We start from the raw sequence: 21,070 nt of genomic DNA, 5'->3' as shown, positions 1-21,070 counted from the left end.
TTGTAACAGAAACCTCGTGGTTTTTTAAAATAATAATTTTTTAATACTAATGTAATCGTTTGCTTACTCACAAATATCAAATGTGATTGTAAAGTCACTGTAGGTTGTTATTATTAGAGTTATATATAAATACAGACCATTTACCATTTATTTACCATTTATAGAAATAACAGTAATTAAAGAATAAATGTACTTATGTAGCAAATCTGTTTTAAAGCAAGTTCCTTCGATGTATGAATTTTTAAATTACTGATAATATCTGAATTTTTTTTTTTTTTTTTTGCAGCCCAGTAAATGTCAGCAGATAGCTCTTGAATCAGAGGGGGACTTGAAGTGCTTTAAATAACTATTCCAGCGAAATATGGTGTAAAGCTGTGCATGTGAATACCGTTTTAGTGATTAGCCTTTGTTAGGGGTATTTATTACATTTTATTATGTATATTTAAAAAATCTATTACATATGTTGAGGACAAAAGAGGGGCCTTTGGTGTGAAACTGTTCCCCCCTCGGTGTATTCTTGTTTACTTTGTCAAATTTCGGCAGGTGTCACCAAACTTCTAAACTGAGTCCTCCTCAGCTACACGTGGGTTCATTCATTGAGTGTAGCCTCCAGAGGAGGAGGCACCGCGTCTGCTATATGCGTAAAAATCAAAAGCGTGCCTTAAATTACAGCTGAGACAGCTATGCTGACTGTTAGTTTAGCGCCATGAGAGTCAATCTTTAGTAAAGAGAAAAGCGAGGACAGGACCATCAAGAGTGCGGGCGCCCACATCCTGTCATCTACACCTTAAGCTGAGCTCCAGACCCACAGGTAAGTTTCACCGAGATAAGAATTTGCTGTTTAAAAAAGCCTGTTAAACATCCGATTGTCTGCGGAGACATCTTTTGAGGCTAACTTTAACAGTGAACACCTTCTGCTTCCTTTTTAAATCTGTGAAGATGCCTTCAGAGACACCGTGTTTCACTATCAGCAACATTTGGGGGAACCATAACCAGCACATACGTCTTTAATTAAACAACGGGGCATTCACTCAGTCTAACTTTCACACCTTCCCTTCACATGTGGGTTTGCCCTTCAACAGGTCCGCATCCTTACGAGTGTGATGTTTGCTCAGCTTAACTACCGCCAAACAAATACGTCAAAGTTTTCTGGTGATGAAGGTCAGCTCTGCTCCACGTCACTATGTGTAATATTACTCCTTTTCTCAAGATATCAGCAGAGCAAAGCTCCACTTTAGACTTCATTTCTTCACACTGACTTGGAAGTTCTGCCAGTGCTGTGCTACCCTGTCCTGTTGTAGTGAATTCTCTGAAAATCTAAAAGGCCCCAAATGTGGCACAACGTCTCCAAACACTGTCCCTTTGAGTCCGGGTTTATGTGCTTGAGCGGGAGTAGTGCGTTGGCAGTTTCGGATTTCCCGTGAGCGGAGAGCGTTTGTTGTCTATCAGCTTCAGAATCAAATACGCGGAATAACCGGTTTGTGGATCACTCTTCCTGGTGCTGTTGTCGGTCCGCCCGTCAGTCCCTGATGTGGGAGCGAGTGCTGAAAGGAATTAAAAGTGTTCACCGTCTGTGCTTTATTTTTTATGATTCTTGCTTCTCCCATTCCCGGTGAACTCCGCTGTCGCTCCTTTCCGGCCCACTCATCAACCAATCAGCACTCAGACAGGCAAGCAGACGCATAGATCATTCGCATCCAGAACTGTGCGTTTGAGATATTCGCCCCCAAACGAAAAAGCGCACGCACGTCTTAAACTGATAATGTGTCTTGAAAAAGTTAAAAAGTGTAAACAGCTCAGTTTGTAACTTGATCTCAATGCTGAGCTGAACCTGACTGTTGAGTGACAGCGTGATACTCAGTGATACTCAATGAGATGCTCTCTATGGCAGAGAAGAGCTGTTCATAAACTCATTTCAAGGAGCTGGCAAAAGATGTCCTGTTCTCTAGTGTGAATCTGCGTGGGTTGTTGATAAGTCTGTGACAAATTAATGTTGATGTCTCATTATTCTGTTGCAGATAACTTTAAATATCAATTTTTTTACTGTAGGAAATGTGTTTCATTAATGAATTTGTATTTCTAAATAGTCTCATCTACTGTATATTTACCAGCTGTGATAGCAATGCTGGTCTTTTCACAATCTGTATGTGTGCTAAAGTGCTTAAAACCTCCGGGTGTACTTCCTGTTACAGTAGCTGTCACCAGGGTATCATGAGTCACGGGTAATCTGGCATGTGTTTACAGTACTGTACAAAAGTCTTGAGTCACTGCCCATTTCTATAAATTTTTTCTATATATTTGCAGAGTTTATTCTAACTTTTAAAGGGGCCTTGAACAGCAGACCTCCAGGCTTTCTAAGGTCTTTCAACACCCATCTTTTTATTTTCAGAGAAATTGGTTTGTTAAGTCACTTTACACTGACCTATGAATGATTCAAGCATAAAGAGGCACCTAAGTTTAAGGATGAACCAGTGTTGTATCTACACAAAACAGATAACGTAGAAAAGAACCAACTTTAAATTGTATCTTTAGGCATCCCCTTTTAAGAAAAGTCAACATTTTTAATTGAATCAGTGAAAAACACCACAAATAGCAGAGTTTGACAGAAATAAAATAATATTGTTGTACCAATAAGGTGATTCCCAAAGAACTATAAGCTGAAAACATGGGATATCTCAACATCGTGTACAGTGTGTTCTTAGAAAAATGTGAGGCGATCAAAATCATCAGTATCTGAGATTCATGTCCTTAAGAAATAGGAAAATCCAGCAAAGACCTCAAACAGGACCTGCAAGATGCATCTGGCCCTTCAGCTGATCCTACTGTTCACTGAAGCCTCATCAGTAACATTTAAATATTTGGTTTAAATGATCATCAAGGAGGAGAAGGTCTGAAGACACTGTAAGGCTCTGTTGGGAGTAAAGCTAGTTAGAAGTGTACAAGCTCTCTTTTTGCCTTATATGCTGTATGTTCAGTTTGCATCTTTCAATAAATAGTTGGCCCTAGTTCCCATTTTCTATATAAAACACAAAAAATTAAGTGTGACTCGAGAATTTTGCACAGTACTGTAAGTATGTCTGTGGGCAGAATTTCCAACTCCTCCAAACTGCAAAGCAAAATGCAATCAGAAAGATTTACAGGTGTGTAGTATTGGTCAGAATAAAAGTGACGTCTGAAGGTTGGTAGGGTCTGAGTCACTCTTTGCCTCAGTCTCCAATTCTTTATCATTCCTTATGTATTTGTATTCATGTATTTATTGCCCTCCATATGAGATGTAGATACAACGTTACAAAGATAAACATGGTCCAGATCCATCGCAGGGGTAGCGCAGAGAGACAGGTAACAATTTAAGCTGATATTCATGAAGCACCTAGAAAACATGCAAATTTAATTCAAAGAGGCTTGAGCCAACCAGCTGTTTCACAACCAGAACCTTCCTGCTGCTGTGAGGCGACAGCGCTAACCACTGCACCACCAGCCAGCAGATCAATATTATTTGCACGTAGCAAAATGCCGGAAAGGTGAACTGTTCATGGTAATTACATTATAGTTTTGTCTAAGTCATTCAAGTATTCGAATTAAAATTAATATGACTTAGTGGAGAATAGTTTTCTTTATCTAGGTAAAAGTTTGCCTTTAAATTGGTTTGCATATAGAAATATAACCTTTCTTTACATCTTTTAAACCTTGAGCAGTAACAGTGAGACATTTTTAAGGTTGTAATACTACTGATGTTACTAATTTGAACGTGACACGATCACATACTGTATACTGTCCATTTTCTCTTCATTCATATGTAGGTTAAGCGTGAGCATATTTACATCTGTAATATTCGGGCTGCAGTGGTTAGCATCGTCACTGCACAGCAACATGGTCCTGGGTTTGAATGCACCAGCTAGCTGGTGCTCTTTTGTGTAGAGTTTGCACACTCTCCCATGTCTGGGTGGGTTCTCTCCAGGTACTTCCTCCCACACTCTGACGACATGCATGTTAGCTTTACTAGTGATTCTAAAGTGGCCATAGATGTCATCGGGAGTGTGAAGAGGACCATCACTTAAGAAAATGGATGGATGGACGTGAATAAGCAAGAACACAGATGACACTACCTAAAAAAAAAAGTTTGAAATATACTTGGAGAGAGTTGGCAGAGTGTGTTGGGTGTAGACACTGCAGGCTGTAAGGAGGGCACTCACGCACACACTGACACACACAGAAACAGAGAGGGACTGTGCAGCCGTGCCCCTCTGCTAAGCAGAGCTCCTACATAAAGAGGTCACTGTGCTGAAAACATAGCACCTCCTTCTCTGCCACCACTTCAAAGCGTTCATCTTGGCTAGTTGTACATCCCTTTTTGAAAAAACTAAATAGAATTTTCAAACTAAATCCCTGTTCAAATACAGCACATATAAATGCTTCACAGCATAACAGAGTCACAAGTTTGCTCTGACATTACTTTTGCTCGAGGTCCGTTTGTTTGAGATGATGTCATGAATCAGTAAGAACAAGAAGGAACTGCAAACTGTGTGTGAGTCAGATTCGGTGTGCGTAATTGTCTGAAGACAGTGGAGACCTCGCTGTTAACAGGGATTAACTAATAATCGTGCTGTGCAAACAGTCCACCTGAGCCAATCCCACACTTTCACCTTGTGAGAAAATGAACACGATCCCTCAGTTCCTCCCACTACTTGAAGGTGAGCTGACTCTGTGAGTCTTGTGATGAAGGCAAGTGGACGATGCCTCAATTTGGAAATAAAAGATCAAAGAATGAGGACTGCTTCTCTTCAGACGCCCCAGATGCCAGAGTCAGGAGACGGGTTAGTAATTGTCTCATCACTGTCAGCTAAAGGTTCACACTTGTATAATTCACTCATGTATAAAATCCTTCCTAATTTTAAATTATTCATTTAAATTTTAGGACTTTACAATTTGCTGTGCTTTTTCATCTTTAAGCCACAAACCTCTGACAAGTTTAGACGAGAAATGATTTGTATTTTTTTATAAATGACACCTGTGACAGCTGCCATCGAATGTTATTAGAATTCTGGTGCGAGTGTGGATAAGTAGTGCACAGCTATGTCATTAGCCAGGGTAGATGGAGGCTATGGTTTTCCAGCTGGTCGCTTAACAGTTTCAGCAGTGGTTGACCGACACGTTCCTCTCCTGCACTAAATCTGCACTTGTCTTGCTGGAGGACAGATTTCCAATAACAAGACAAAGGAAAGGTGACAGCTGTTTCCGACATGTTCCCCATTACTTTTTATTGTTAGACTGTGTCTGTGAAGGACCAGTCACAGCCTGTTAATCCTCAGTCTCTTCCACTGTTGTCTCGTGCATTTCTGCAACTTCTTAAGTGTTCGAGGCAGAAGTCAATTTCTAGCTCAAGGACACTGCAGCAGCCTTGCTCAGCGTGTCAGGACGCTCTCTGTGAGTCCTTATGTTTGTGTGAACAAGCTGAATGAACCTTTCAGTTCACTCTTCTTTTTTTCATTTTCTTCCTGTCCACCCTAAAAGGCTCCTTCACTGTCTCTCTGCAGAGTCGAACATTCCTCCACAATGGCGCTTTCCTCCAGGCTAAAATACGTGTCTCTGGGGGTTCTGGTGCTGCAAACCACCCTGCTGGTTCTCACCATGCGCTACTCCCGTACCCTGAAGGAGAACGGTCCTCGCTACCTCGCCTCCTCTGCCGTAGTGTCAGCTGAAGTGCTCAAGATTTTTATGTGCACTCTCCTCATCTTCAGTGAGAACAGTGAGTAAGGAGGAAAATCAGTTTTGGATCCTACTTGGGTAGAAAATCCCCAGTCTAGTTAATAAACTTCATAGGTTGAAAAGTACCCCACATGATTTAGCAGGCTGCAGAACCACCTTTAACAGCACGAACTTGTAGTACTCGTTTTCTAAATTACTGACAGCGCTCTCTCTGTTTCTCTTAGATTTTAGCTTGACGGCAATGTACGAGCTGCTGAACAAGGAGATTCTGAACAAGCCCGTGGAGCTCGTGAAGCTGGCCGTTCCTGCAGGGATCTACACTCTGCAGAACAATCTGCTCTATGTTGCCCTGTCCAACCTGGACGCAGCCACCTATCAGGTTACATACAAATGAATGAATGTGCTTGTTCAAGCTCACTGAGTTTGTGTGCGTGGTTTCTTTATGGTTTCACATGGCTGGTTTGTATTGAGTACATTTCTGCATTCACAATGTACAGTGGATATCCTGGTAAATATTTACATAAATCTATCCCACAGATGTCATCTGTTCTCATCTCATAAGGCTTGTTTGATTAATTTAAGTGGTACTAAAGCTATACCCTCTGCTATATTCTGTAAATATTAAAGAGGAAAATGCTAGTTATTGAGTTTTGGAACACTGGAAAAAAATCATAAAACATATAAAATATGTTTGTTTAAATTAAAGCTTCACATCCCTCATTTCTAAAATGATATTTTTTATAAATAACATTTATAATTGGATGTGAACAAACTCTCTAGTGATCTAAAAAACAATAAACCAAAAAAACATACTTTGGAAAACAATTCAAACTGACTGAAGCTGTTTTGTGAACTTGGAAAATTAATTAAAAAAATAATTTTAAAAAAATACAGACGACTAGCTGGTAAAAAGGCCATGTTCGCTTTTCTTCTTTGTCACAAAGTAACCATTTTCAAATGAACACCAAGATTTATACGTTCATGACATCCAGTTCCAGTTTCTGTCCTTTTTCGCATATACGCAGTTCTTTACATAAATGAATAACGCATTAACATTTTTAAGTAGAATTGTGAGACTATTATTACCCAATTAATAATACTACCCATTTGTCCTTGAGCGCTAAAAAACCTGAAGAAGAAAGTGAATAAGAGGCACTTGGGAACATTTCAGATCATCCTTTTAACAGCAACTCAGTGACAAAAACCTTGCAAATGAAGCTGTCCCAATAGGAATGATGCACAACAAGTTCAATGTTTATTTCCGGAGTGCAAACACATGTCCTCTTATCTATCATAGAGAGGATTCTTAGAAATGGCGTGTCTCTTCCATTTTTAAACAGATCTGTCCTGACCCCTGCACAGTGGGCTGCTGAATGAAAGGCATCAAAGTACAGATGAAGAATTAGAATACAGTAGATCTTCCAAAAGAACGAGAAGTAGCTGGAAAGAAGATTTCTGGATATGAATGCATTTTCTGTAACTGTGGCATTTCTATACTACCCATTATTGTGTGTTAAATAATAAATAAATAAAGTTTGTGTTTGTAACACTCTGAAAAATGCGATATGCTTTGAAGAGCACAATAAAAGATAGGAAAATATGACTGTAGCATGAAATATAATTGTGGACACAGTCAAAATGAAAAAGTAAGAGTGTAAATAACAAGAAAAATAAATATGGCAGAGAAGAAATCGAAAGCAACAGGATGTTATTTAAGAAAAAGAAGGAGCATAGGTAGCAACTTAATCAACACTGATCAACTCTACTGTAACTCAGACTGTAGCCAGGCCAGCCTGTGGCTCAGATATAACAAGCGTTATATCAATTTATATGTGCTGTAGTGAGGATGGGAGTAATCCATCATTTACTTAAAGCATCACTTGTGTTTTTGTGTCTAACAGGTCACGTACCAGTTGAAGATCCTCACCACAGCTTTGTTCTCTGTCTCCATGCTCGGGAAAAAGTTAGGCAGCTACCAGTGGCTCTCCCTGCTCTTCCTCATGGCCGGGGTCACTCTGGTGCAGGTAACAGCGCTCGCCGTCACCACAATTATTACTAATGTTTCATTTCTACCTTTCTAATGTTTTTTTTTTGGAGTCTCAGTGTATTCATGTGTTTTGATAAAAGCCTATGCCTTTGCACGCGCTCATCAGTGTTTCAACCTTCACAGTTGCCCGTCGAGTCTCTGGGTGACTCTGAACAGAATGTAATGTCTGCAAGCTCCCAGTTTGTGGGCCTGATCGCTGTGCTGATGGCCTGTGTGTCCAGTGGTTTTGCTGGAGTTTACTTTGAGAAGATCCTCAAAGAGACAAGCCAGGGTCTGTGGCTTCGTAATATACAGCTGGGTGAGTGGGTATACCTCCATTTATATGACAGGCTGAGCGAGGAATGTATGGTTCCTTACAAACAAACGTTTTCTCAGAAAGTTATGCAGTTCCTGTGAAAGTACACCGCATGATTTAGCAGCTTGCAAGAACTTGTAGCACTTGTTTTTAAAACGACTTTCAGTCTCTCACATTGTTGTAGAGTTACTTTTACTCTGTCTTACAGTGAGGTTTGCAGACAGTCATTTGTGCACAGCTCCCGCAGCACTTCAGGCAGGTTGAGGTCTGGACTTCTTTTATTTTTCAGCTGTTCTGCTGTAGATTCGCTGCTGCGCTAGGGATCATTTAGCTGTCAGACAGATGGGGTTGCATTTGACTCTAGAATACTGTGGTATGTAGAGGAGTTCATGGTCGGCTTAATGACTACAATGTATCCAATAATAACATGACTCTAAGTAAAACTAAAGAGAGACTATTATAAGAAATTCAGTGCAAAATTAAATAAGAGCTGTATGCATGAAAAATGGTGCAACATGCAAGACTTCTCTGTATCTAATTTAACATCACTTAACTGTTGACATTCAGTCAGGGAAAATCTCATTTTATACCAGGGGTTTCTGCAGAGTTCGGACAGCATTTCGTTTACAAGCCTCAGGCTCCATTTGTAAGTTAATGTGCTAACAGAAGGACATGTTCAGCGCTAACAATAAGTCTAAATAACTGGGTCATGTTTAAACACTGCGCTAACCTTTGTTGTGCTTGTACAAAGGTATATATCTATCTATCTATCTATCTATATATATATATATATATATATATATATATATATATATATATATATATATATATATATATATATATATATTAGGGGTGCAACGATACACAAAATTCACGGTTCGGTTCGATACTTTGGTGTCACGGTTCGATATTTTTTCGATACAAAAAAAATGTTCATGCCTTTTTAATTTGTCATTTATTAAAATTATAAATATATATTTTAACTCAAAAGTACAGTTTTTAAATTTAATGTTGCTGAAACAAAAGTAATTAAAAAAATAAATATATCTCAGGGCTCTCAAAATTTCAAAATCCCTGGTAGCCCTTCGGGCAGGGACTCTTCAGTTTTTGGTAGCCCAAAATAAATTTAAGTAGCCCGAATAAAAAAGAGAGCAATTTTTTGATTTATGTTTTGTTTCCTGTTTTGTTTCCTTTACAATATTATACATTAAAGTATAATATTGTAAAGGAAACAAAACATTAATCAAAAAATTGTTGACAAACAAATTACAACATTGTATAAAAATTACAATCATCAACTCAAATACTTGGTTCTAATTGAACAGAAAGTTCTATGAACTTGTAAGAACTGTGTAGGACATGAATCAGTCTGTGTCAGATCCTGAATTTGAAATTTCCGCTGAAGTCACGGGTAAGAGACAAGTGGAACCAAGATCTAGGCCATTTGCTTTTTGAAGTTTGCAAAGACTGCTAAATTGTGCCAGTGGTAGTTCACTCTTTGCAACATAGTACGCTGTTCTAAACAGATTTTTCAGGTTTATTTTTAGTATGTTATTTGCAATTGGTGTTTGTTCTGGGAAAGATATTGCAGACTGAGCAATAATGCATTTCTTGCATTTCTCATGGGTTCTAATGGGGGCCTTTCTTAAAATGACTGGTCCCAGTAACAAAGGCGCTTGTCGACTCAGAAATCGAGAGAAAACCAACAACACACCCGGCAGAACATTATGTTATTTACACGGGTGCACATAAGTGGTCCGAATGTGCGCATTCGCTGTCAAAATAAAAGACGCGCACCAGATAAGAAGTTGCAACGCGCGTTTGCGTCCATATAAAAAGCACTGTTTTTGTCCGCTAGAGTGGGATTTTCACGGCACATTCCGCACCACATCTCTGTGCGTTCATCATTTGTTTGAAGCCAGCTCACCTCCTGCAACCACTTTTCCGAGAATACGCGCTTCTTTTGTGGTTCGGACTCCTTCTGACATTTGTTTGGAGGTGGAGGAACACCAAAGTAATTGCTTAAAGGAGCTTCTTCGACATCTTTAAGAGTTCTAAACAAATGTCTGTCCTCCTCCAGAAAATCTTATGTACGCAAACACGCGTTGCAACTTCATATCTTGTGCGCGTTTGTTTTTTTATTTTGACAGCGAATGCGCACCTGCGGACCACTTATGTGCAGCCCCGGTTATATAGCTCCTCATATTGCAGCCACAGAAATTCTTTTGTCCATGAAACCATAAAGCTGCACTTTCTTTTTACCTTATAGTCTGATTTGTCATAACTTTTCCGTTTTGTGGTAAGCTTTTCTTTGGCTGTCACTTCTTCACCCTGACCTGTCTTATTTGGCTCAGCAGAACTAAAATATATATCCTGCTGCTTTTACACACACTCACATAAGCTCAGTGATTCTCTGCGCGATCAACCTCTCATATGTTTAAGCTTGCTGCAGGAGATTTCACTTGTCATGTTTGCATAGTAAGCTAACGATTGATAAGACGATGTCAGAGGAATTGGTGCGCAAATTATCATCGCTCACCAATCAGTACTGTCGCTCTCTACACACAGTTTGCACGATTGCAAAGTGAAAGCAAAAAACAAGCGCAAATTCAAACGCGATTTCAATATGTCACATATTGACAGTGGCTCATCGATGCCAATGACATAATTACCCAGCTACATTTCCGAAAGAATGCAAAAGCATTGACATATATTTTTCCTTCCTACAATAGCCCAATGGGCAGGGCAGAGATAGATTTTGGTAGCCCGACTGGAAAAATCGCTAGCCCCAGGACGTCGGGCTAGCGATTTTGCGAGCCCTGTATCTGATTGAGGAATCACTCATCTTTGGAAAAGAGAGTTTATTACAGAGAAATGGCTCTTTCCAAAATAAAAGCAATACTATACGCTTCTTCTGGGCTATATTCTCAGCAGCATATTGTAGCGGGTCAGGGCTGTTCGGGGTTCCGTTTGTACAGTTATGTTTTGTTTATGTTGCCATAGTGACGGGTGACGCCCTCTCGCTGCGACGGTGTGTCCTTCCGGGGTCATAGGGCGCCCTGTGTGTTGTTGTTGTTGTTGCTGTGCGGTTGCTGCGCTGAGCAGTTAGCTAGCGGCAGTGTTCTTCTGCAGATGTCAATAAACGGCTGTGCTCCCTGGCTAGCTCACGGGAAGCAAGACCAAACGACACCTCCGTCTCCTCCTTGTCTGAGCTCGCCACATTGGTGTCAGAAGTGGGATGATGGTGGCACCCCATGTTCTGACCCGAGTGACTTTTCCCCCGCCAGTCGTGACCGGCCGGTGCGCCAAAAGAAGGCACCTGGACATTTGCAGGACTTTGTGTGGGGTAATGGGGTCGTCGGGGACGACTGACCCCTTAGGTGGGGGCTATGTAGCGGGTCAGGGCTGTTCGGGGTTCTGTTTGTACAGTTATGTTTTGTTTATGTTGCCATAGTGACGGATGACGCCCTCTCGCTGCGACGGTGTGTCCTTCCGGGGTCAGAGGGCGCCCTGTGTGTTGTTGTTGTTGCTGTGCGGTTGCCAACACGTTAACGAGCTAACTGCGCTAACACACTAGTTCCCACCCATGTAATTGAGCATTGCGTGGCACATCCAACATACTGTTTTACTTTAGTCCATGACGCGCTTACCTTCAGGGTCATACGTCACATGAAAACCAAAATAATTCCAAACGCCAGATCTGAATGAGGGTGGGGGAGGTTCAATTTGCCATGTTGCAAGGAGAGCTTAACTTCTGTCTGGCTAGCTTGCCCTGCGCTCTTCCTTCTGACAATGCTGTCTGTGTTGAACGCTCAGTGGATCTGCACTCGACAGTGCAGCCTAGGCGGAGTAGTCGAACGCAGATTCACTGAGCGCTCAACACAGACAGCATCGTCAGAAGGAAAGTTGATAAAATAAATTACAAATTTTGTATTGTTCGATACATATGCGTACCGAACCGAAAGCACTGTATCGAACAGTTCAATATCGATACGAGTATCGTTGCACCCCTAATATATATATATATATATATATATATATATATATATATATATATATATATATATATATGTATATATTGTTGTGCTTCCTTAGTTAAAACACCACCTTTGTCTTACTTGTCCCAGCAAGGACCTGATCTTTATCACTTTCTCTTGTCTCTTTCAGGTTTGTTCAGCTTTGTGTTTGGCTTGACAGGCATGGTGGTGTATGATGGCGAAAGCGTGAAGCAGGAGGGGATTTTCCAGGGATACAACACTATTACCTGCATAGTTGTCGTCTTACAGGTTGCGCCATCGTGTTTCACTACAGTACATCATTTGACTTCCATGAGTTTTATGGCAGTCTTTGTGGAGTTGTTCATGTCTGCCTTTGTGTTGTTTGCATGTCTTCAGGCTCTCGGCGGGCTGATCGTGGCTGTAGTCATTAAATATGCTGACAACATCCTCAAAGGATTTGCCACCTCTCTATCAATCATGGTGTCTACACTCATTTCGTATTTCCTGTTGAAGGACTTTAATCCCACAAGGTAAACACAAGCGCGCTTATGCACAATAAAAAAAATATTAATTTGCTAACACTTTATCAGTGGAAAACATGATATTCTTTTTTTTAGATCTAGCAGCTTTACTACAGGCTGAAATACATTTAGGTCCTTAAGTTTCTGACAAAGAAACTTTGTTTGTAATTTTGCCTTTTGCCTCCACCACAGTCTATTTTACAGAAAACAATCATGATTTAAAATCCACTGTGGTGGTGTAACGAGGCGTGCTATTAAAAACTATCATTATCCAAAAACTTTTGGACCTACCTGTGTGTCAGCAACTGACACTGATTATCAGGAAACCAGTTAAAACAGAATCCAGATGTCTTTTAACAGTCACCTGACTGCGCTGACCACCTTCACATTTGTGGATTTTCATCAGGTTTTGTGTTGATTAAAAAATAGTTCTTCCATCACAAACTCCAGTTTAGCGTTTTTGGTTTTAACTAATAAAAATCTGCCTTATTTTAATACTAATCAGCAAGTCTTTGCTTCCAAACATGTTAAACTGTGCAGTGAAAAGTTTTTGACATCTTCCTGATTTTGTAGTTTTTTGCATATTTGTTAAATTTAGATGTTTCAGATCATCAAATGAATTTTAGAATTAGAAAAGATAAGCCAAGTAAATAACTGGGTTAGTTATTAAAATGTAATAAGTGGTTGTGCCGCCTTCGGCAGAAGCAATCTGCAAGGACTGCAAGACATGGTGATGCCACATAAGCTGAGAAACCTTGAGCTTCAGGGCATAAACTCATTGCCGGAGATTCTTCTTCAGGATTTTATGGTACAGAGCAGAATTCATGGTTCCATCAAGTACAGCAAGTTGTCCAATTCCTGAAGCAGAAAAACAGCCCCCGAACATCACCACCACAATGTTTGACTGCTGGTATGAAATTATTTTAGGAGATGCATGTAACAGGAATGAAGGCTTCCAAGAAGTTCACCTTTCGTCTCGTCAGAGAATATTTTCTAAAAAGTCTTGGGAGTCATCAAGATATTTTTGGTAAATGTGAGATGAGTCTTTGTGTTCTTTTGGTCAGCACTGGTTCTTGCCTTAGACTCTCACACTGATGCTATTTTTGCACAGTCTCTTTTATGTTGTTCACTTGTGGAGTGACTTTGAGTCAGACAAGTTAGGCCTGCAGTTCTTTAGACCAGGGTAGGCTACTCCGGGCCTCAAGTGTCGGTGTCCTGCACGTTTTAGATGTGTTCTTGATCCAACACAGCTGATATAAATGGCTAAATTACCCCCTCAACATGTCTTGAAGTTCTCCAGAGGCCTGGTACTAAACTAATCATTAAAACCTGCAGGACACCAGCACTTGAGGCCTGGAGTTGTTTACCTCTGCTTTAGATGGTCTTCTGACCGTTGATCATCTTGGAGTAATTTTGGTAGGATAGCTGCTGCTGAGAAGATTCACCACTGTTGTAAGTTTTCTGCATTTGTGGATAATGACTCTCACCGTGGTTCACTGAAGTTCTAAAGCCTTAGAAATGGCTTTGTAACCCCTTTCCAGACTAATAGATGACTTTTTGAGATCTTTTAGCCTACTTCACTTCACCATCCAGCTTCTGTTTAAGGGATTTCTCAATTCAGCTGGTCTGGCATTAATCAGGCCTGCGTGTGATGAATGTACTGAACATGTCAGCTTTCCAAAAACAATGTGGAAAATCAGAATTAAGTCACGTCATAACATAACAAGAAAGAAATCCTGAAGAGGGCAACCACTGTTTCGCTATCTTCTAATCAGCAGCAATGTTTTTGAAAGGCACTGTATTCAAAATCTTGGCAAAGCTCCACACAGAACTAGTAATAGTAACAGTGATAACTGTCATACACACAAGTGGCCTCACGTGTTGTGCTCCCAACTTAATGCATTTTCTTTTTCTCTGTGTCTCTCAGCGTATTTTTTCTAGGTGCAGTGCTGGTTATTGCTGCCACATTTCTTTACGGCTATGAGCAGAAACCTGCCAGCAGCAGCACCAACAAAGTGTAATCAGAGACTTGCGTGAATTGTGGCTCTACGAACTGTGACCAGGAATTTGCCACATGAACAATTTCATTACAGAAAAAGTAAAGACAAGTTACTGGTAAATACAGTCTTTTGGAAGTGGGCCTTCTCTGAAAAAGTGCAAAATGGATGTTAGCAGTGACTCATGTGTATAGCTATTGTTTTGAGCATGTCAGGTAAACTTAACAGCACAGAAAAGCAAATGGCGTAAGGCGAACAGGAGGACATGATAAGCAAACCTTATCCTTGCTGGCAAACTAATGTGAAACTAGTTCACGTGTGTCAGTATTAGAACTGTGACCTTCCACCTCAGGAGGTACAGATGCTACATTTAAGCTTTGGGTTGCTAAAGAATTGTAATTTTAAAATGATCACGTCTTTTGAAGAAGTGGCACATAATTTTAGTGCAAATGGAAAGTCCAGCCATCCATTCACTTCCGCTTATCCTTTTCAGGGTCGCGGGGGCAAATGGAAAGTGTTTCTTTAGATATCAGCAGAGAAGTTTTGAAAAAGCACAACAGCATATTGCACTTACTAGATCCCCACAAGCACGTGCTAAAATAATAATAACAAAGGAGCGCGTCGTATCAGATTTTTATAATCTGTCTGGATCCTCCACCACATTGCAAAGGTGCTCTACTGGAGGCTGTTTGAGTACAGCGAGCTCTCATGTTCAAACAAACAGTTTGACATGATTTGCGCTTCATGATAGGGTCGATTATCCTGTTGGAAGCATCAGAAGATGGGTCGTAAAGGGATAGACAGGTTTAGCAACAATACTCAGGGCTGTCATACATACAAGGGCTTGTGTTCTGCTTAAAGCGTGCCAGGAAAATACCTCTAAAACTATCATGTATTAACTGTAACCCCAGTTTCTTAGCTGACAGCAGGTCGATGTGTTATGCATTCAGAGATGCTCTTCTCCCTACCTTGACTGTAACAAGTGTTTATTCGAGTCGCTGTTGTCTTCCTGTCATTTCAAAGCAGTCTGATCATTCTCCTCTGAACTCAACAAGGCATTTTCACTACTGTGCACAGTTTTCTTACCTGTTTGGATCATTCTTTATGAACTGTAGAGATAGTTGTGTGTAAAAATAGACCAGCAGTTTCTGAATTACTCAGACCAGCCTGTGCAAAGTCAATGAAATCACTGTTCTTCCACATTCTCACACTCAGTTTTCAGCATCTCATCCTGAATATGTCTACATGTCCTAATGTGCAGAGTTGCTGCGATGTGATTGGATGATCGTAGATATCCAATGAGCAGTCTGACAGGTGTACCTAATGAAGCTGCCGCTGAGTGTACGCTTAAGATGGGTTACATTTAACATATTCCAGACACTGCCAAACACGTAGAAAAATTAAAACATGTTGCGAAGCGGTCAGACTGACTTCATCTTTTTTTGTTGTTTTTTTTTGTTTCATACAGAACAACATAGATATGGCAAACAATAAAGAACCTCAGTCATAAACCAGATGTTACATGCTGGATAAGACAGATAACGTCTTCGTTCAGAAACAAACAAACAAACCAAAGCATATATTGTAAATCACAAAGAAAAAACATTTGGGCACTTTGGGACCTTTCGTAAACTTTCTATAAGTCTGTCATTTAGTCTGTTTAAATAACCAGTTCTTGCCGTCCATGTGGTGTTCAGTTTGTTTTGAAGGGGCAAAATCATTTTTATTTCCTATACTTGAACATTTTTTCTGAAAGGGCAAAAGAGCTGTTTGTATTATCAGTACGAGGAGCTTGTGTGGTTTTTGTTTGTGTGTTTTCTTTCTTTGACATTAGTGGGAGGTTTTCTAAGTAATAATAAAAACATTGTTTGGGAACGAAAGAACTGCGATAAGAAATACTGTGTATTCATTTACAAAGCAAACGGGAGGCGAATCCTTGACAGCACTTCCATCTAGTGGTGGAAGGAGGAGTAAACGTGCTGCAAAGAGGAGGGGTTACCTCTGTCCAAAGATGCTGAATGTCCTTTTTTCCCTTTTTTTAAAAAAACATAAGAGATGAAATTTCACATAAAACTGAAACGACTGCTTTGACCTTGCTACTCACAGTCTGAACATGTATATCAAAAGCGCTTGTTTTAGGGTTATTTAAATTCAGAAAAACAAAAAGAAAAGCTCTTTATGTAACAACAAATGAATAAATTAAACTCTTTTTTTATGCTGAAACAACCAGCGCTGCCTTGATCTCATCTTACATCAAAGTCTACCTGCGTCTGTGTGTGTGTGTGTGAGCGCCCCCACACATACACTCTCTCTAATCCTCGCACACAGATGTCGGCACACCCATGAATATTTTGAACAGTTCTTTTCGTTTTCTTTCTTTTTCTTTTTTTTCAGTTCCAGTTGCAGTGCACTCAGGAAAACCAAACCGGTCTCTATAGCAACAGATGGCTGAATGAGCCGAGGTGCTGTGACCAATGAAGATACACTGAATTAATATGACCTATTTTAACCTCTGTGTACTTTTTAATTGGTAGCAACAATCATTTTTATTCAACATTGATCCCAGCAGATAAAAGCAGCATAAAATAAGATGGCAGGGCGTTGGTGGGAGAACTCATTTAGCCTATTTTCCTGTTAATTTTGCAGTGTTTCCAGCAGTTTTACTCCAGACACAGACAATGTTTGCATAGTTGTGGATCTCAGAAAGGATTTGTGACTTCGGTATGGCCCTAGCATGCGTGTATGAGGTGTGCAGCCAGGGGAGAAAAGAGAGTGGGCATATGGGAAGGTGAGGCGTGAACCTGGAGAGAAGCACAGATGGAAGATGAGTCATGTGACTTGTGCAGAGTGGCAGGCAGGGACCTGGACGGAGGCCCAGGACGGGCCGTGGCCACGACGCAGTGACGGTCTTCATCTGCGTGTTTATCTGCAGAAATCTGCCGGACAAATAATCAGTATGACGTCACAGAAGCAGCGCTGGCACGGATCCAAATAAAACCCATTTTTAAAATGGTGTCTGGCTTAGTTTCACACCGGCAAAACCATCACGGGTACATTTCTATTCCCTGGATTGTAGTGCAACATCAAATGTAGCCTCGGGACAGTTTGGCCTCGCTCCACCTGTGATATATGTGCCGACTGCTATCGCCTTCTTGTTTCAAATCTGTTGTCCGGCACTGCTCCAAGTCATTTACGCTGCACTTATTGAACGCATAGCTGACATTATTTATTTAAGGTAGCAACAGATCTGGCTCATCCCTCTGACAAATCTGACACCCATCCAAAAAAAACAAAACAAAAAACAAAACAGCATCAGCTGCACAACTGAGGCAAGAAACTATGCTGGGTGCGTAAGTTTGGTGTATTAGCAGAACTCAAGTGAAAACTACAGCAGGCTGTTTTTTTTTTCTCTTCTCCCAGACTTTTATGCCAAGTGGGTGCTGTTGTTACAATCTGGTCGATGTACGAGTTTATTCTTCACCTAAAAAGATTTGTATAATACTTTGTCTCTTTTAAATGATCTGTATACATCCTTTAATACTGAGATTGCTGAAGGCCTTTGTTGGCACTGATGAGGTTTACCAGCCCTCTGTATTTTTTGTTTTCTTTTTGGCTGACTTTTCAATCAAAATGTCTTCAGGTAACAAGTTATACAAAACAAATGCTATTCGAAAGTTCTCCAAGGAGAGGTTTTTTTTGTGTGTTCCTCTCATTCTCATGCAATAGGGTCTACATAAGGATGCAGGATGCAGTTCTTGTTGTGGTCTAATACCTCTGCGATACATCTAAAAACAGCTTTTCCTTCTCAGCTAAAAGGCAGGCATAACTCTATATTCCAGTCCAAAGCATGTGAGGGGGTTCAAACAAGCTTTGATGCAGCTCCAGGTCCTTGACAAATAGTTTGCTGTGGACTTCTTGTGCTACGTCAGATCCCAGATGTAATATCCGTACCGGCTAATGGCGATAGTCCATTTGAATCATTCAGGAAGAAGAAGCCACGGAGGGGTGGAGGGGGGGCAACCATCGGGCTTACTTTCCTATCCACTTACACCCCCCTCCACTTCTTTTTTTTTCCAAAAGGGAACAATCATATTTTTGTGTGTGCAAACATTTCACTCTCTTATTTTGGCGGTATGACGACGAGCGGCGCCCCTCTCCGCGGCCTCCACATTAGCACTTGGGCATCGTTGGCGTTCGGCCTCCCCAGCGCGTTGGGAGGGATGGGTTCCTGGTAGTTGAGGATGTGCGGTTGCTCCTGGTACGGGCGGCCCACCAGTGAGGCCCGAGAGCCCAGCGGCATGTCTGGATCCACGGCGATATCCACCCGCATCCGCCACCGCACCGTCTGCAACACTATACGCTCCTGGAAGAGGAGACAGAGCCATCGTGTTAATATGGTCGATGTGCTTGCTGATGATCTTTTAAGACCAAGCTGCTGACACAAAACTAAAACAGCCGTGCTTTCCTCGTGTTCTTTAATAAAATATCTCTTTCAAAAGACAACACATCCTGATTCACATGTTGTGCTGGACTGACTTCTGATGCCGCTGCTACATCAGGAGAGTTGAAGGTAATGATGAGATATTTTGTAACTTTACACCAGACTGGGAAAGTGCAGGAGAAAGTGATTACATCATAGCCAGTGTGAAATGGGAGAGTGGTTTCTGAAGATATACGGCTGTTTTTCTCCCCCCTCCCCCCCTCTTATCGTGATGTGGGAACAAAGGCGGGATCACTGTGTTTCGGGCCTACCTTCGTGACAGAGTTCATGGCCACCAACCAGGTGATGAAACTCTGGTCCCTGGTGATGTGGGTCAGCATGGGTGTGTTGCTGTTGCTGATGGGGACAGCCCAGGTCACACTGGGGTAGAAGTTGTCGTTCATGCTGACCGTCAGACGGGACGGTTTGGATGTAGGGCCGGTGAGGGTGACCGTCTCTGTGGTGTTGCCGTACCAGGGGTAGCTGACACCATCCGAGTCACTGATGGCCTTGACCCGACCCTCTCGCAGTTCTGGTAACTCCCAGCTGGACCTGCAGCAGCGGACAAAAGAGGACACAGAGAAGCAGAGGATGAGAGACTTTGTTTTTGTGTGTGTGTGTGTGTGTGTGTGTGTGTGGCAGTGCCAGGTCCAGGGTTTTGGTCTAGATGTGTGTGTGTGAGAGAATCACATGCACACCTTAGAGGCCCACAGTGAGCAAGAGAAGTTTGATGGCGTCTTCTACACACTTACATGCCAATATCGCCATAGGTATTGTAGAACTCCATCTGGGTGCAAGCTTGGATCCAGCCCACCACCCAGGTTTCGTTGCGGGGCACTGGTGGCATCACGACTCCCGCTGAGGCCCTGAAGTAAGGCGTCTTGTAGCGGAGCACAATCGGTGAGTTCTCCTCAATGATGGTGGGACACTGGTCAATAGAGGCGGACACCTCATACACTACAATGTTCTCCCGTCTGATGCGGGGCTTGCATGCGATGCTCTGAATACAGCCCATAGTGCAGGCGACAAGCAGAATGAGCAAAGCCAGAGAAGACGGGAGCCGATGATACCTGGCCAGTATGCACATCAGTCCCCTCAGGGTTCCACCCTTGCCTCAAGAGCAGATCTAATCCTTTAATTGCACATAATCACTGATTGGATAAAGGAAGAAAGGGGCGAGAAGAAGAAGAAAAAAAGCTAGGGGAATAAGCAACAGTCACCATTGATGAAAAATGAAAACTTCCACCATAATATCTTTAGGATGATATGGAGGTGAGACAGCAGTGTTGACTTGGGGGGAAGTATCGCAGATCTTCGCAGCCTCCTCCCCCCGGTCTGCCTGCTGACTGCCGCACTGCCCTTGGCGCTCGTCCCCAGAAACTGCAATCCGGCCTCCCCTGGGCTGCTGCTGCTGCCTCTCCGCCGAGCGTCCGCAGGCTCCTGTGTTCCCCGTCGAGTCCGCACGTCCGGCCGCACGTCGGTGCCCCTTGATCCTGCTGCTCTGCTCCCGGCTCTGCGCTGTCATGTCAAGTGGCGACAGGGCAGCCAGGTGCGTCAGAGGAGGAGGGGGTCTGGATGCCTTTTGTTTGCTCGGCTTTTCCCGTACTAGCCCTACATTCGCGAGGCGCCCTCACAAGCCAAAATCGGGGGTCCTCATCACTTTAAGCCCGCCATGAAAAGGAAGCTTCAGTAAAAAACGAGCGAGGACGATGTCTTACGAAAGCGAGCCACCGGGGCCGCAGAGGGTTATTTTAATGTTTCTCTTTTTTTTTCCCTTTCCTCGCAGCGAGTTTCCATTCTTGGGGATGCATGAATGGTGCAATATGAATGGAGGCAGCGAGGCGGCATAAACGTGCAGGCGGGGAAACAGCGACTATACCGTCAGGGTATCGATCTCGTTGTTGCCGCTCAGCCTCACGGGCCGGAGAGCATCCTCTTCCCGCGGAGGGTCGAGTTGTTCGGTTTCGAGGTGCTGATGCTGTGTGGAGGTAGAGGAGGGAGGGGCGTCACCCGACCTCTGCATTGA

At 42.1% G+C, this 21,070-nt stretch overlaps 2 protein-coding genes across 6 annotated transcripts; one reads left to right on the top strand and one right to left on the bottom strand.

Annotated features, from left to right (window-relative positions):
• The first annotated feature begins 606 nt into the window (after positions 1 to 606).
• On the top strand, positions 607 to 16,611 carry slc35a3b (solute carrier family 35 member A3b). 5 transcript variants are annotated; one of them, XM_040022212.1, is made up of 8 exons: positions 607 to 811; positions 5,535 to 5,746; positions 5,931 to 6,085; positions 7,608 to 7,730; positions 7,877 to 8,051; positions 12,216 to 12,334; positions 12,443 to 12,576; positions 14,495 to 16,611. In XM_040022212.1, exons 2-8 carry the CDS (start codon positions 5,554 to 5,556, stop codon positions 14,586 to 14,588), a joined length of 993 nt encoding a protein of 330 aa, XP_039878146.1. In that variant the 5' UTR covers positions 607 to 811; positions 5,535 to 5,553; the 3' UTR covers positions 14,589 to 16,611. The 5 variants fall into 5 exon arrangements, with proteins under 5 accessions (XP_039878146.1, XP_039878147.1, XP_039878144.1 ...); XM_040022213.1 differs by having other exon boundaries at positions 5,512 to 5,746; XM_040022210.1 differs by lacking the exon at positions 607 to 811 and adding an exon at positions 4,536 to 4,814.
• A 1,566-nt stretch (positions 16,612 to 18,177) lies between these two features.
• Positions 18,178 to 21,027, bottom strand: fam78ba (family with sequence similarity 78 member Ba). The gene is made up of 3 exons (XM_040022215.1): positions 19,797 to 21,027; positions 19,317 to 19,596; positions 18,178 to 18,927 (listed from the first exon to the last, which is right to left on the bottom strand). Exons 1-3 carry the CDS (start codon positions 20,129 to 20,131, stop codon positions 18,685 to 18,687), a joined length of 858 nt encoding a protein of 285 aa, XP_039878149.1. The 5' UTR covers positions 20,132 to 21,027; the 3' UTR covers positions 18,178 to 18,684.
• Between the last annotated feature and the right edge of the window lie 43 nt (positions 21,028 to 21,070).

The sequence above is a fragment of the Simochromis diagramma genome, unplaced genomic scaffold, assembly GCF_900408965.1.
Source record: "Simochromis diagramma unplaced genomic scaffold, fSimDia1.1 OVJJ01000205.1, whole genome shotgun sequence".
In the NCBI taxonomy this organism is placed as follows: Eukaryota; Metazoa; Chordata; class Actinopteri; order Cichliformes; family Cichlidae; genus Simochromis; species Simochromis diagramma.
This window is presented reverse-complemented; position numbering and strand designations above follow the sequence as displayed.

Excerpts from the sequence above, each read along its gene's own strand:
- slc35a3b (XM_040022209.1), top strand. The coding sequence starts at position 4,734 with ATGCCTCAATTTGGAAATAAAAGATCAAAGAATGAGGACTGCTTCTCT. Across the intron at positions 7,731-7,876 it reads CCGGGGTCACTCTGGTGCAG|TTGCCCGTCGAGTCTCTGGG; the intron begins GTAACAGCGCTC and ends CAACCTTCACAG. Across the intron at positions 12,335-12,442 it reads GCATAGTTGTCGTCTTACAG|GCTCTCGGCGGGCTGATCGT; the intron begins GTTGCGCCATCG and ends GCATGTCTTCAG.
- fam78ba (XM_040022215.1), bottom strand. The coding sequence starts at position 20,131 with ATGTGCATACTGGCCAGGTATCATCGGCTCCCGTCTTCTCTGGCTTTG. Across the intron at positions 19,597-19,796 it reads ACCTATGGCGATATTGGCAT|GTCCAGCTGGGAGTTACCAG; the intron begins GTAAGTGTGTAG and ends CCGCTGCTGCAG. Across the intron at positions 18,928-19,316 it reads CCATGAACTCTGTCACGAAG|GAGCGTATAGTGTTGCAGAC; the intron begins GTAGGCCCGAAA and ends CTCCTCTTCCAG.